Here is a 15,464-nt window from a genome sequence, read left to right as displayed (position 1 = left end):
GTCCGTGGACCAGTACTGGGCCGCGGCATGCCAGCAACCGGGCCTCACAAACAAGCATCCGTGAGATGCAGGCAGCACACAAAAATCTGTACCCTCCGGTCCATGGAAAAACCTCTCTCCACGGAACCGGTCCCTGATGCCCAAAAGGTTGAGGACCTCTGCTCTAAACTCATTTTGGAATGTTTTACCGTGGACAGACTCTGTATGTTGACTTTTCCTTGCATAGCTACCACAAGGTAACTCTTGCATCTTTAATTATTTAGAACTGGCTATATTGATTTGTGTAAGGAGCAGGGAATAATAGTTTTAAATAAATTCTAATGCCACTCATGTATATGGTATATAGAAAGATGTGGCTGTGATGTTTTGTAACTGGTCCTAGAACAGTGTTTCTCAACCTTGACAATTTTAAGGCATGTGGACTTCAACTCCCAGAATTCCAGAGTCAGCAATGCTGGCTGTGGAATTCTGGGAGTTGAAGTCCACATGCCTTAAAATTGTCAAGGTTGAGAAACACTGTCCTAGAAGTTTAAAAAAACTTACCCGGCCTTGTTCAATGCATTTAGTCAACATAACAACTGTGTAAATCTTCTTCTCCCAGATCATGCGCCAGAAATCTTGCACAGTGTTAGGCAAAGGGCCTTGTGCTGCAATAAACTCTTTCTTGGAGTTATACCCCTGTTGATAAAAATATGGTCTTGGTATCATTTTTTTCAACAAACTCACTACTCTAAATAATGTGTTTTAAACACACCAGGAAGACTTACTGGCATATAATTTGCATTAATGTAATCATCAGTTGAATGATTTGGAATTGAAAGTTTAACACGAGAAATATCATCTGCAAGGACAAAAAAGAAAAAAGAAACGTCAGGTCTTGCTTTTTAAATGTAATTTAGGCAAATTCATTAAATAAATAAAATGCATTTATTGTCAAAGGTTATATGCAAAGTAAAAAAATATAGGAAGTGGGGCTACAAGTACGTTTAATTATGTGGGGTCCTTGGTGCTATCTGAGCTGGGTGGTTTTCTTGCAGATGTTTCATTACCAAACTATGTAACATCATCAGTAAAATTTAATTATTCAAGCCAAGTATTAAAACTTAGGGAGTAAGTAATAAAGTGCTAATGAATAAGCACTTCAAACAAATTAATTATGCTTCAATCATATCCCACTAATTTAATTAAAGAAAGGAGCTAAAGAAACTTTCAAATGCAATTTTCAAAATGTTTTTTTTAGGAGACAATGGTCAATGTATAGCTTTTAATCTGGTACACATAAGAATTTGATTCAGCTCAGTAGAGAAGCATGATTACTGAGAGACAGCTTCTGAGCACTAAACATCTATTTTCTACTTAATTTTTTGGAATGATTGAGACACTTCCAGCATCATATCAAGTATTTAATGGAAATTGGTTACATATGAGAATGTTCCTTTTCATTACTACCTTTAGCTCCTATTTGATGACGGTCCATGCAACAATTGAGGTGGAAAACAAAAGATTATGATGACCTCTCTTCACACAGAATGGCACATCATTAGACTAAACACATAGCATACTAACTTGGCATACTTTAGAAAAAAAAGTTAGTTAAATCCTTTTGCAATCAAGAGGATTGAAGGAAATTCTACAAATTAGGCTTCTAATGCCAGCCTGTACTATATTTAGGATTTGCTTTAGAGATCTTCTTCCAGGTGTCCCAACATGACATGAAAAAGAAAGAGTAACCCTATTGGTTAACTCTGGTCCCTCCATAATTCTTAAATGAAACATGACAGTCCAGTTCCACCATCCATATCATATATTGCGTCAAGGGCCAAGGAAAATATGGAGAATTTAAAATCAAAATCAAAGTCGCATTTTCTATTACAACTAAGCAGAAAACTTAGCAGGAACTGCTTTGGCCCAAATGGAAGTTCTGACACATTTTATAAAGTTACAGCTAAAATATTTTCAGTAATAGTAAGAGTTAAATAAAGAAGTAGAATGGGGAACTTACAAGGCAAAACATTGTTGTATCTATTTTTTCCTTTGTTTTCTGACAATTCAGCAGCAAATTTAGGCTGATTAGCACCAACTGGCCTGAGATCCTACAACAGAGAAAGATATAATTTATTACTTTTCTACTCAAAACACAGAAACAGTTTTTCAATATTTAGCATTGTTGTACTTTAGGAAAAGTACTTATTATTTCTGCTTGTTAGTTTGTTTTCACAATTGAGTTTTGGCTCTTTACTGAAATACACTCAAATATATAAAACTTTTGCAAATTGCAAGAATTCATTTAATGGAAGTGACCATATACGCATGGAAAATATTCCTGTATGAATAAGAATTGTTAAAAAGCATACCTCATACTCTTCAGCAAACCCACAGTTTGAGTCAGCTTTCTGTTTCTTAAAATAAGATTCGTAATTTTCAACTTTAAGTAACTTTGATCTGCAAAAGATAAAAATAGCAGTGACTGTTTAGTATACAGTTTTGTTCAAACCACAAAAAAGTACCAAGTCACTTTGGGAGTTAACCCCTTAATTATGCAAAAAATGTCTCTGCATTAGAACCAAGCGTCCACTGAGAAATGCTGAAGCATATCAAGGTATAAATGAGTCAATAGCAATTTAGAAATTCCCAAAAGTAAAAGCAAAGTGAAACAAAGAAACACTTGAAAAGTAAAGTGTTTTAACATGTAAAGTAAAACAAAAAATTCACTCAAAAATCATATATATATATAGGTTGGAAATTAAACAGAAATCAGAACGTATAAGTATTTGGGTAGAAAGGTAGAAACAATAATTCTATTTATTCAGGATGGAAATATTTACTTACTTTTTAGGTCTGGAAAGGAAAAAGAAAAAGGAAAATATAATTATTTTCTTTATTTATTGAGCAAAACAATTTTTATACGTAGTATTTGGGATTCAGCAAAGATTGTAATGAATTCCTTAAAATAAATCACTGTTGTAATATGAATGGTTCTAGTTAAATGTTGAGAGCAATGCATTGGTTTAAAAATTTACCTTATCCAAGTTTATGCTATGTTAATGCTGTTTCCAATTATTTGTTCCTTTTTTTCCTGCTTCTTATATACGTTACTTCCTTTGAAACAACTTTAACGTTGTTATTATTAGGATGAAACTAGACATGATACCATTTGCAGAATTAGCCACTACGTGAATGGTTTCTTTAAAGACTAAATGTTTATTAAAATTCTAATCACCTTAATTGTTTGTAAAGCTTTAGAAATGCTATGGAATTTGTTTGTTTATTTATTTATTTATGTAAATATTTTGGTGGTTGCCCAAATCCACCCTCTCCTACCCATTTTCAAATCAACATCAGAAAAAAAGTTCAAACAGATTTCTGAATACTAGGCAAAGGATAAAAAAAAGCATTCAACTTACTCAATTTGAGCAAATGGCACTTCGTTATTTCTACCTTTCCTATAAAAGGGGAGATTTGAAAACAAGTTAATTGGGATTTTTATTCTTTAATATTTACATCAAACTAGTTACATAGCTTTTCATCTAGTTAATGCACTAAATTATGCTTTCTGTAGGCAACAAATGTGTTTTCAGAAATTAGTAAAGGATGTTATATTCAATTTTCTGTGACAAGAGTTCTGAGTAACCAGCAATCCTGCCTTATTATTCCAGAATACAAGCTTATCACCAAGAAAAAGATCTGTGTAGCATCAGATATAAAGCAAGAACAAATAAAAAACATGCTGTCCATGTTTTGAATTACAACTCCCATAATCTATGAATAGCTATGCTGACTGGATCTTTTGGCTGAAGATTTCTAGAGGAAAGCACACAAACTATGATCTAGCTGGGAATGCTGGAAACCCCAGGCTTAGTCCATTTGGAGAATCTTCATGGACTCTAAAGTAGAGATGCCTGTGATTTATCATGGAACTCAAAATTCAGCTGCATTATGTTTTTATACCTTTTCTTTTTCCAGAAGACAAATCCCACAACTGTAACAATAACTAACAGAATCAGAATGCTTCCAACAACACCTCCTGTAATGACAGCTTGAAAGGGAAAAAAAAAAGATAGTCTTAGTATGAACTTTTATGCTCTCTTACACCCATCTAATGCTTCTAATTTCCCCTTTTTACCCTCTCTCTTTTATATCTTCTTTTTATATCTTCATTTTCACTCTTGATATATATACATACACACACACACACACACGCATATATATATATACACACACACATATATATATATATATGTTTTCTGAGGTTTTCGCGGGTGTTTGTATGTAGGTCTTTGGTTATTCGGGTTTTCTCCCGTGTAAAATTGGAAGTGTCTTGGTGACGTTTCGACGAAGTCCCATTCGTCATCTTCAGGCTGGTGTCTTCAGCTTCGTGCTTCTAGGAGTACTCCTAGAAGCACGAAGCTGAAGACACCAGCCTAAAGATGACGAATGGGACTTCGTCGAAACGTCGCCAAGACACTTCCAATTTTACACGGGAGAAAACCCGAATAACCAAAGACACACACACACACACACATATATATAATATAATATATATATATATATATACACACACCAGGAAAAATTATAAAACTATAAAAGTTTTAATAGATAAAAAACCAAGCTTTCGTCGGTATCTTCCGACATCGTCAGGGCCAAATGCCACTCCATGGGAGAGTTCCTTTATACACAACACGTCGTCTGAGTCCGGCTCCTGGAAGATACCGACGAAAGCTTGGTTTTTTATCTATTAAAACTTTTATAGTTTTATAATTTTTCCTGGTGATCAAGTTTGTTCGCTGTTCGATATGAATATACCCAGGAATCATTCGTTTGTTTTTAGTATTAGATAGATAGATAGATAGATAGATAGATAGATAGATAGATAGATAGATAGATAGATAGATAGATAGATAGATAGAGATAGATAGATAGATAGATAGATAGATAGATAGATAGATAGATAGATAGATCATTTATGCTTTTTAATGATTGTATCCACCCGCTTATGCTGGTCTGATTTTGCTATGTTTTTCTGATTTTATTGCGATTTAGTCCTTAATAAAGGCAGCCAACTGGATTGGATCAGCTGTACTTCAAATCTTCATTAATACACAGCATTAATGGTATAGGACAACAGACCATTTTGTGAGATATACAAGTCCCCTGTATACCTGCAGATTCCTTTAAACTATCTGGATGGAGAAAGCTTGGCTTCAGTAATTCACTGATAAGATAGATTCAAATTAGGCTACTGCAGCTTCATCTGCATGGAAATGTCTTAGAACAGTGGCCCCCAATCTTTCCGGCTTGGTGGCCTGGTGGGGAGGGGGAGGATGGTTCTGTATAAGAGGTAGGTGTGCGCATTTATGTCCTCCACTCCTGCAAGTGAAGCTGTGCATATGTGCTCATCACTTGCACAGCCCAGTTCCGAACAGGCTGCAGCCCACTAGTTCGCGGCCTTGGGATTGGGGACCCGTCTTAGAAAACAATTCCAAATATAAGGATAAGAGTGTTTATTTGTTTGACCATTAAAATTATATTATGCTTATGTTTCAGTAATTGCAGATGTCTTTCTTTATTGTTAGGTTTGAAATATGCAATGGCTACAATGTGGCCTTCTAAAGGTTAGGGCCAGGCTTTAAATAAATGCTTCTTTCTACAAAGGTTTGCTTGTACATTGAAATCTTCAACAAAAATCTTTCCCTGGATGTCCTTGATATCTGAAATACAATGGATGGTTTTTCAGAGATGGCTACGCCAAGGGTGTATTGCTATTCCCAGGATGGCCTACATCAGGGGTCCCCAACCTCCGGGCTGTGGACCAGCACTGGTTCATGGTGTGCCAGAAAGTGGGTCACACAAATGGGCAAAGCCACATCCACACACGGGATGCAGGCAGGGCATGAAACCACGCCCCCTCCTGTTCACGGAAAAACCTCTCTCCACGGAATCAGTTCCTGGTACCCCAAAGGCTGGGCTGCTGGCCTATGTGATGCTCACCCGAAGACTTTATATTTTCCTAACCTGTTATGCTTACTTTTATGTACACTACTTTTATGCTATTATGCTATTTATGCTATTTATGTCTATTTATGAACATACAATTTTGATTTCCTCTTCAACTTTAATAAGGATTTTAATCAGAAGATTCAAAGAGTTGGGTCAGAGTAGAGCTGGGTTGGCAACAAGAATTTGATCAATACCTGGATTCTGAGGTAAGACAATGGACGGTGAAAGAGGTGAAAATGAGACATAACTCTTCTCTGTGTTGACAAAGGTCTCATTCAAAAATGCAATTCTAGTGAAAGCAGCAACACATGCCCTAATCAAGGGTAAGGAAGGAAGAAAATAGTTATTAGGCTGAAATACAGTCAAGAGTTTTCAGTTATGTAGATTATTCATTCATCATGTTTTGTTTACTGTATATGCATTATAAAGATACATTATGAAACATGAGAAAAATTACCTGTATGAACTAAGAGGATCTAATTTTCCATTAAAATAACCATATGTTGTAGATTCACTTCCTATTTCAACATCATAATCCTGATTTTTGGTAGAAGATGAACGTTTTTCTTCAGTTTTGATATATGCAACATAACTATTTGTTTCTTTATTCCTGAAATCATTATATGTGTACTTTAAAGCCTCATTTGAGACTGTACCTAATTAGAAAAATAACACATTGCGAGGTAAGGTTAAATGATAAGCAGCATTTCAGCAGAATACTGTTATAACTTTTTTTAAATGAAAAAAAAGTCAGTGAGATGAATTTTTAATATTTTAACTGCCTGGTAATCAGTATTTATCTCACTTCTATAGATGCAAGATTTTGTATTCCTGAACAAAAGTTCCAGTGCAAATTTCTAAAAACTGTTAACTTAATTCACTTTTGGAAATAGTTTATATATAGTTTTAAGAGTACATGAATAAAATGGTGTTTTGTTAATATGGTTTCTAGAATTTATTGGGAAAAAAGGGAAAAAAATAAATTAAATGTTTCTGAAGTAGATTATATTGCCTTTTAATTTTCCAAGTTACCACTGGAACAGATGTAGCCTTTTTACTTCGTCTTTTGCTTTTTTTAAAAAAAGGAATGTTCTATACTCATACTCCTTAACCAATTTGGATAGGTTGGTGAGGACAATACTACAAATTTTGCAAGGGAGGACATTTCTAATAGTTTCTGCTTATTATTTTGTAGCTCCTTAATTGTATGCTGAGCAATTGTTTAAGTACATGGCTGGTCTCCTCTCTGCCTTCAAAATGTCCTGCAATTCATAGAAATTATATAATTCCAACGTGACTTAGAAAACTACTTTAGCATAGGTTTATTTTATGCATATCTTGTTCAAAACAAAGCTCTGCACAACACACAAATGCAAACTCAGGTGTTGAGTGCTTTACAAACCAAAATGAAGAAACAAATTTAACTCTGTAACTACTGTAATTGAATAAATGGAATTGTTCTGGAGATTTTATAGGAAAGGAGACAAAATACTGGGAGCTAGTTTCATAGCAAACTACTGCCAACCCTCTTGAAATTAAAGGCATTTCCTCACATTAAATCCTCACATTCACTAAATTAAGAATTAATGGTCTACAGGGATGTATTTACAACACTCACAGCAGAGTTACTGGTTTGAGATGGATGGCCATACAAAACTGCATGTTATGTATATATACATAAATAAATGTCTGTCCCCTAATATGAATGATAGATAGAACATTATTGTGAAACACTCACCACAAAAATACTGTTTTGACAATAATCACCTAGAATTAATACAATGTATCACACTGCATTATAGTGCATTTACCCTACCAAAATACAGATACAATACTCTGGGGACTGACAGGCCCACAGTCACCCAGCTGGCTTTCATATCTACAGAAGGCCTACAACCCAGTCTCCTGGTTTCTGTGCCAACCCCTGAACCATTATACCAAAACGGCTCTCTGCAATTATATAGAAGTTGTTTCTTTTTTCTTTTGCGATACTTTTCTGATTTCCCAGTTTAACTCACAACTATGATAATTCCTAGTCTTCCATCAAATAAAGTCCAACCTGATTAGCTTTTCAAATCAGCCAAGAACATCTAAATATAATTTGCAGGCATGCAATAAGCAATATGACTGCTATTCTCATAACAGTTTTTAAGAACAAGCGGGGTGATTTTTACATGTGACACATACTGGATCTATGTGCTGGTTTAGAATTTAGCTTTGACATACTTTTGCTTTGCTTTCTTTCTTTTTAATAAAAGAGCCCTCACACAGTATATACAGTAAATCTTCATGACTTAAAGACAAAGTATGTTTAGATCAATGGGAAAAATAGTTGTCCTAGGGATGTCATATTTTACCTTCTGATGTGGTAATAATTACTGCATATGCTGTTATAGGTCCATGACTTGAACTAAAACTGTTGAACTGGACATTTAAAGAGTTGTGGCTGGTTGCTTTGACAGTAGGGGACTTGGTCAAAGGTGGGGGATCTGTAAAAGAGAAAGTAATTATGAATTTATTAGGATATGGAAGGAATAAAATAAAAATAAAACCATTGTGCCAAACTACCACTGCCCATTCACAAAGCAGCAGCCCTCAGCACATCATGTAAATTTTATGACCCCATGTTCCAAGTACTACTATTACATTTGTGTTCGAAGCACCTGTCAAGGCGCTTCCAGGTTGAAAGGATTAGCTGGTGACATCACCGTTGCCAAGGGGATGCCCAAGGGGGCTCCTTTCATGTCCCTGTTACTTTCCCACCAAAATGGTACCTATTTATCTATTTGTATTTGCTGTCAAACTGCTAGGTGGGCAGACGCTGGGGAAGGATGGGAGCTCATTCCGTATTGCCTAATTATGTGCCATGAAGTTGGTGTCAACACTTGATGGCCACATACATATCACTTATTAATAAGAAAATGTCCCCCTCTGTATATTGAAAAAAATTGTATATACAATATATGAAAAGAAATAGAGGTACCATTTTTCTTCAGACAGATCTGCTCTAATAATTTATTAAGAAATTTATAAAGAATTTGAGGGGTGACAGAAAGAAAATGGAAACAACTAACCACAGAGGTTTTCGTGTAAGTATGTTTCTCATGTAAAAATACACACACATCCAATAGCTGTATCATCTTTATTCATTCAACAAGTACATACAAGCTTTAGTTATATGCTTACCAGTGATACTTGTGCGGCATATTTTTTCCTGAGGAACGCTCATTTTCTCACATGAAAGGGTGACAATTTTAATGGTATAAGTGGTAAAATAAGCCAGGTTTGTCACAATGGTTTGATTTTGTTTTTCCTCCAAAGTCGTGTTCCAATTATTGTTTAGGACCTTAATTTTGAAGCCTTTATAATCTCCTTTTGGAGTAGTCCAGTTTAGACTTAATTCTGCCTTTTTTTCTACCGGATTGCAGTCCAATCTATCCACTGATGCTGGATCTACAATAAAACAGAACGTCTATGGTTGTTACATTTACTATTTAATAAGCAGACAAATCTGAATAAAAAGTGCAGTAGGATGGAGCAGAAAAAAACACAATGCCTTCCTTAGTTATCTATTTTTATAAAGAGTTTTCATCCTAGGAATGCAAATGGGGTATTAAGAGAAAAACCATATCAACATAAACAGGAGCTATTATCGCACAAGGAGAAAAATACTGAAGTAAAATAAATTTCATGTAGTCAGTGAATGAATTTAGGCTATTCTTTACCAATTTCTGTGGAGTAAGCTCTCTTGGATTCACTGGCATTTATTTCTGAGGAGACCTGAACTGATTTCCATTACTAGCAACATTCTCATTGTCACAAATTTAAAAACTTTTGAGGAAACATTCCCTATGACTTTGAAAAGATTCAGAATTACATTTATGCAGTATAAGGATTGATTCATTGGAGAAAAAAAACAAGCTCCTATTTGCTATAATCTGTTTTTTAATCTTCTACTATCATCTCATCATCTTTAGACTTCTATTTGTCCTGAGTTTTTTTATTTCAAGACAATCTTGGGTAAATATTGGCTGGTTTCACTCAATGAAGTTATAATAATTGAAGTTATAATCAATTATAACTTAATGAAGTTATAATCAGAGATACAACATGGTTGGCTTTGTTAGTTTTATCATTGTTTAGATTTTTTATTTTTTTTTTGAGTTTAGCATGGTATAGGACGGGTAGACAACCTTGGCTCTTTTATGACTCGTGGACTTCAACTCCCAGAATTCCTGAGCCAGTATGGCTGGCTCAGGAACTCTGGGAAATGAAGTCCACGAGTCATAAAAGAGTCAAGGTTGCCTACCCCTGGTATAGGACAACAGACCATTTTTTGAGATATACTATAGATGTCTTCCCAGGAAAATAAAATGATTGGTAACCATTTTGTTTGTTATATCAATATGCTACTTTAATGTATTAGCCAGCCAGTAATTGGAGCTAATAACGGCCCCTTCATATATAATGGAAATGACAGCGACTCCTAATGGTACAAGAGCTGATAGAACATAATGTCTACTTTTGTATGCAACCCCCAGGAAAAGCTATTCTGCAAAGGGAACATCTAACAAAAGTGCATCTCTAGAGTAAATCTTTTTTGAGTAGCCAAGGAATCATTTAACAAGAATTGTGGGACTTGGTGGCACCCACCAATATCTCTTAAAATTATCTTATCTTAATATTTAGTTGCTGTACTAGCCCAGATGGGGAAAGAAAGAAATAATAGGGCTTAATTATTGCTAGATATAAGGTAACATCTAATTGAAAGATAACAGCATATCTGATTACTATTTTTATTCACTCCAGTAAACCATTCTTTTCTTCTACTGCACCTGCCCTCAGGTGGTCTTTCCCCCTGTTGGTCTTTCAAAAAGGATTGGGTGGTTAGGTGAGACTATGAGTTATTATTATGCCTGTTGCCATCTTTTTTACACTTTGTTGTGTATTGCTATTTTTTATTACTGTGCCAAAATTCTTAAACTCTTCCCCATCTAGAGTGGCTTTTGTTACATTGAATAAAATAAATAAAACCTTCAAACCAGTTTTCAGATGTATCCAGCACAAAGATTTCCCTCCATGTACAAAATGTTTATTCTGTGCTAAGAGCAATTTACACATCTTTAGTATGTACATCTCTAGAGACTTACTTGTACAATGAATTATGCTCTTGGGTATTCCTTCAGTCTTGTTATCTGCTGCTATGGAATATATACTGAATTGATACACAGTACCAGGATTTAGCTCTGAAATTTCAGTGCTAGTAATTGGGGATATTTTATCAGATTTTCCACCGATGAGTATCCTATAAGAGTATGTAGAAGCAGCTGCATCAGGACTTTTCCATGATACATTGACCACAGTTGTACTGACATCTTCAACTCTGATGTCGAAGACTGAACTAGGTTCTGTAAAGGAAAAAAAGTATTTGAATACACACATACATATAAATGCACCTAGGACAGTGATGTCATTGTCAATATCATCATCTCATTGATTATTCATTAAACCATATACATTAATCATAACCAATTCAAATTTTCATTCTGTACTTATAGCAAGTCCACTTCATCTGCCAGGTAAAAGGAATGGATTATTAAAGTAGTAGTGTAGAACAGAGTTCCCCAACCTTTCCATGTTGGCAGTCAGGGAGGATGGGAGAAAGAGGGGATGGTTTTGTGGGAGGGGCAGATGTGTGCGTGCACAAGCACCCATTGCTCGCACAAGTGAAGCCAAGAGCACTTCTGGTGCTCACGTAAGTAATGTGCCAAGCGCTCACACAAGTGAGGTGACGAGTGCTTATGCAAGTGAGGTATTGATTGCTCGTGCGAGTGGGGGCCCAAATGACCGTGACGCTTGCATGAGTGGGGCTATGCCAGCCAGCTACTCACTTGGACCAGTTGCGAATAGGCCACAGACCAATAATGGGCTGCGGCCCACAGGTTGGGGACCCATAGTCTAGAACACAAGGTGTCTAACTTACCCTCCAGAGATGGTAATCAGACCCACTCTTAAATTAAATTTTAAAAAGTAATTTAAAATGTAGATCAAGATTCTTTCAAAATGTCAAAATTCTCACATAATATTTCATGTAATAACACTAAAAATAATGCCTGAAGAAAAATTATGAGATTTTGGTATTCTGGACGGAAAGTTACTGAAAAACCACAAGAGGGGACAAGTTGGGAGTGGGGATCCAAGTCATTCATTATGTGTTGAAACCTGAAAAACCTCTATATTACGTATATTACAGAATGAAAATAAAAACTAAGATAACTTTCTTCCCAAATGCCCTGGAAACAACTCTTTTCTGAGTGCCTCAGAGATCTTTGTTGTACCCCCAGTTGTACCCCCAGTTTTTCTTGGGGGGGGGGAGGGGGAGACAACTGCCACTAATCATGCACAAGATTTATCTTAGAAAGGATGGCTGAGAGTTTTTCTGTTGGATATCCACCAGCATTAAGAAAGTAAAATTAAACTTCCAGCATTATTTGACACACATTTCTGATACCTGTATCAACACTTTTTTCTCTATCATTTTTTTTCTTACAGCACAAGGAAACAAGGGAACACTTCAAAAGGATAACCTCACTAAATAAGACAGGGTATTTTAGAATTCTGAGTAGAAAATTCTGAGCACTGCTGAGATTCATGGCTTCAAGAAATGGTAATAGCTTATGACAAAATAAAATTGGGAGTTGAGGTCAAATTCTGGTGATTTCATTGATGCATTTCTACAGTTTCTAAGCAGCAATGCAGAAGTGGACTGATGTTTCTTTTAATGGTTTCAGTCAAATCTACAAGCATGGAATCTACTATCCAAAGACTAAACAGATTCTGCTTAGCTACCAAGCTCAACCAGGGTTAGAGAAGTACTGCCTCTTGTGAGATTTATAACAAAATCATGGGGTAGAGAAAAGCACTGATTCAAAGATATTTCAATATTTTGGACTACTTAAAGCACAGGTTCAGTTTCATGGAAAATGCAGCTTTGGAGCATCAATGCACTATATATGATGTGATAATGCTAATAAATAATAATTTACTTGGAAATGTTTTTCAACCTAAAAAAAATAATCAATTAAAGCGTTGGTAAAGGCACCGTCATAAGTAAAGTTAAAGATTTCACGGAATGTTATTGAGCAGTAGAGATGGGCTAAGTTATCTCTTTCTTCCCTACAAGTTTCCAGCTCTCAAGATCCAACCAGTGAGCTGGGAAGAGTTAAAGTAACTAGCATTTGTGTTTAAAATATGTTTTCTGACAGTTAGAACAATTAATCAGTGGAACAACCTGCCTCCAGAAGCTGTGAAAGCTCCAACATTGGAAGTCTTTAAGAAGAGACTGGACAGCCATTTGTCTGAAATGGTATAGGGTTTCCTGCCTGAGCAGGGGGTTGGACTAGATGACCTCTAAGGTCCTTTCCAACTTCATTATTATTATTATTATTATTATTATTATTATTATTATTATTATTATTATTATTATTATTATTATTAGCATCATCATCTGAACAGTTTCAAATGTAATTGTATCAACATGAAAGCAGACTTGTATAAAACGGATTTGTTAATGGCAACAGATTTACACTGATTGCCTTCTGAGAAATGTGGTTTTAATTCCTGTCTTTCGTTTTGGGAAAGCACTTTCACCACATTCATACTCATCGACTCTGGGAAGCAATAAGAGATTCGTTTTATTTATCAAAGCTGCTTACTACCAGAAGACAGGGGCTTTCCAAATTATTTCTTCTTCAGGCTATTACCTACATGATTACTATACTGATTATTGGTTCATTATTCACAATGCTTTGTAACACAGCCAAGTTGTGACAATGAAATGCACTAATAAATAAAAGTGTCTGGCTCAAGATTTCCAATAACCATTTTCTTACATTCTGATGGTGATGTAGGAGGTGACCAGGCTGAGCCCGAGGGTGGGCTCAAATACGTCATCAGTTTAGAGTCATTCTGCTCCCACAAGAGACCCAAGTCCAGCCCTCTTTTAATCCCATTAACTCCTATCTAATATCAATTTGTCTTGATCATTAGTAGATCCAATACTTGTGTATATAGCATAAAATAGAGCTGTGGTGGCAGAGTGGTTAGAATGTAGTATTGCAGGCTAATTCTGCCAACTGCCAGCAGTTCGATTCTGAGTGATTCAAGGTTGACTCAACTTTCCATCTTTCCGAGGTCGGTAAAATGAGGACCCAGATTGTTAGGGGAAACATGAAGACTCTGTAAATTACTTAGAGAGAGTTGTAAAGTACTATGAAGTGGTATATCAGTCTGAGTGCTATTGCTATGGAATAAACTTGAGGTACTTTGAACTAAAATCCTGTTCTGGGTTATTTGTGCCTGACTGATACAAACATTTGTTTTTTGTTTAAATGTTTTTTTTTAAAATAAGTAGAATACTTTATGGAGAAGTATTATCACCATCAAACTAAGCTAATTTTTGTGCTGGAAAAAGAAAGTCAGAAATATGATTGGTTTCATCTGGAAAGCACAAATGAAAAATAGATTTCAACTGTAGAGCAAAAAATATTTTATAGGCTTTAGCTGTTGAAATTTTTCTACAAATATCAAAGTCAATCACATTCAATCTTGTTGTCCTTGAAAACATAATGGGAATATAAAGAATACTCTTGGGGCGTTATATTAACACACTTATATCACTTAATTTAATTATTTTATTTACTTATTTACTGATATAAACTGTTTTCTGAGTGATTGAGTAATGGGTAGATTTGTACTTTCATTACATAAAAATACACTACACATGATGATACATATGAGAGAAAAATAAAATAATTTCCAATCCCAAATCCAAAATTGTTATAACATGTCAAGTAGCATTGTTAATCATATGTTAATATTGCACTAAAATATTAGACTTTCATCATGTTAGACTTTATTTAACTCATACTGTGCATTTATAAAATAAACAGAAAAAAAATCACGATTTAATATACTTACTTGTATAAACTTTTATTTCATTTGGGTCTCCTTCCGTTTTACTGCCACTGATTTGTGCAGATATTACAAACTTGTAAAATCTTCCAGGTTCCAATTTAGGAATTGACACATGTGTAGTATTAGAAAAGAAGGTAAAAGAATGTCCATCAATATATATTAGGTAAATGTAATTTGATGCATTTGTATCATTAGTTTTCCAACTTAAATCCAGGGATGTAGTATTGATATTTTCAGCTTTAATATCATAAACTGGACTGGGCTCTGTTTAAGAGAAAAAGGCATTATCTTAGATATTAAAGTGAATAAAAATTTTGCTATTATAATGGACGGTGAATGCAGCTACTCAAATAGTACTGACATAGGTATAGCTATAACTATGTGGGTTTTCAAACAACATATATAGGAATACACAGGAGAAAAATAAATATACAGGAAAAAGAAGCATGGAATTCTATGCACAATACTCTGTTATCCCAGCCAATTAAGCC

At 35.0% G+C, this 15,464-nt stretch overlaps 1 protein-coding gene across 1 annotated transcript in view; it reads right to left on the bottom strand.

The window, feature by feature from the left end:
- PTPRJ (protein tyrosine phosphatase receptor type J) overlaps positions 1-15,464 on the bottom strand; it is a 34,880-nt gene that overhangs the window by 6,252 nt on the left and 13,164 nt on the right. Inside the window, exons 8-20 of the mRNA XM_015822685.2 lie at positions 14,977-15,237; positions 11,148-11,405; positions 9,184-9,450; positions 8,355-8,486; positions 6,455-6,653; positions 6,192-6,310; positions 3,949-4,036; positions 3,405-3,443; positions 2,830-2,838; positions 2,355-2,442; positions 2,003-2,093; positions 768-841; positions 544-678 (exon numbers count right to left, since the gene is read on the bottom strand). Coding sequence (XP_015678171.2) covers positions 544-678; positions 768-841; positions 2,003-2,093; positions 2,355-2,442; positions 2,830-2,838; positions 3,405-3,443; positions 3,949-4,036; positions 6,192-6,310; positions 6,455-6,653; positions 8,355-8,486; positions 9,184-9,450; positions 11,148-11,405; positions 14,977-15,237 — 1,760 coding nt within the window. The remainder of the gene's footprint in view (positions 1-543; positions 679-767; positions 842-2,002; positions 2,094-2,354; positions 2,443-2,829; positions 2,839-3,404; positions 3,444-3,948; positions 4,037-6,191; positions 6,311-6,454; positions 6,654-8,354; positions 8,487-9,183; positions 9,451-11,147; positions 11,406-14,976; positions 15,238-15,464) is intronic.

Source organism: Protobothrops mucrosquamatus, unplaced genomic scaffold (genome assembly GCF_001527695.2).
Source record: "Protobothrops mucrosquamatus isolate PMUCROS unplaced genomic scaffold, P.Mucros_1.0 scaffold1643, whole genome shotgun sequence".
Classification (NCBI taxonomy): domain Eukaryota; kingdom Metazoa; phylum Chordata; class Lepidosauria; order Squamata; family Viperidae; genus Protobothrops; species Protobothrops mucrosquamatus.
Note: the sequence above shows the minus strand (reverse complement) of the source record. Positions and strands in the feature narration are given on the sequence as shown.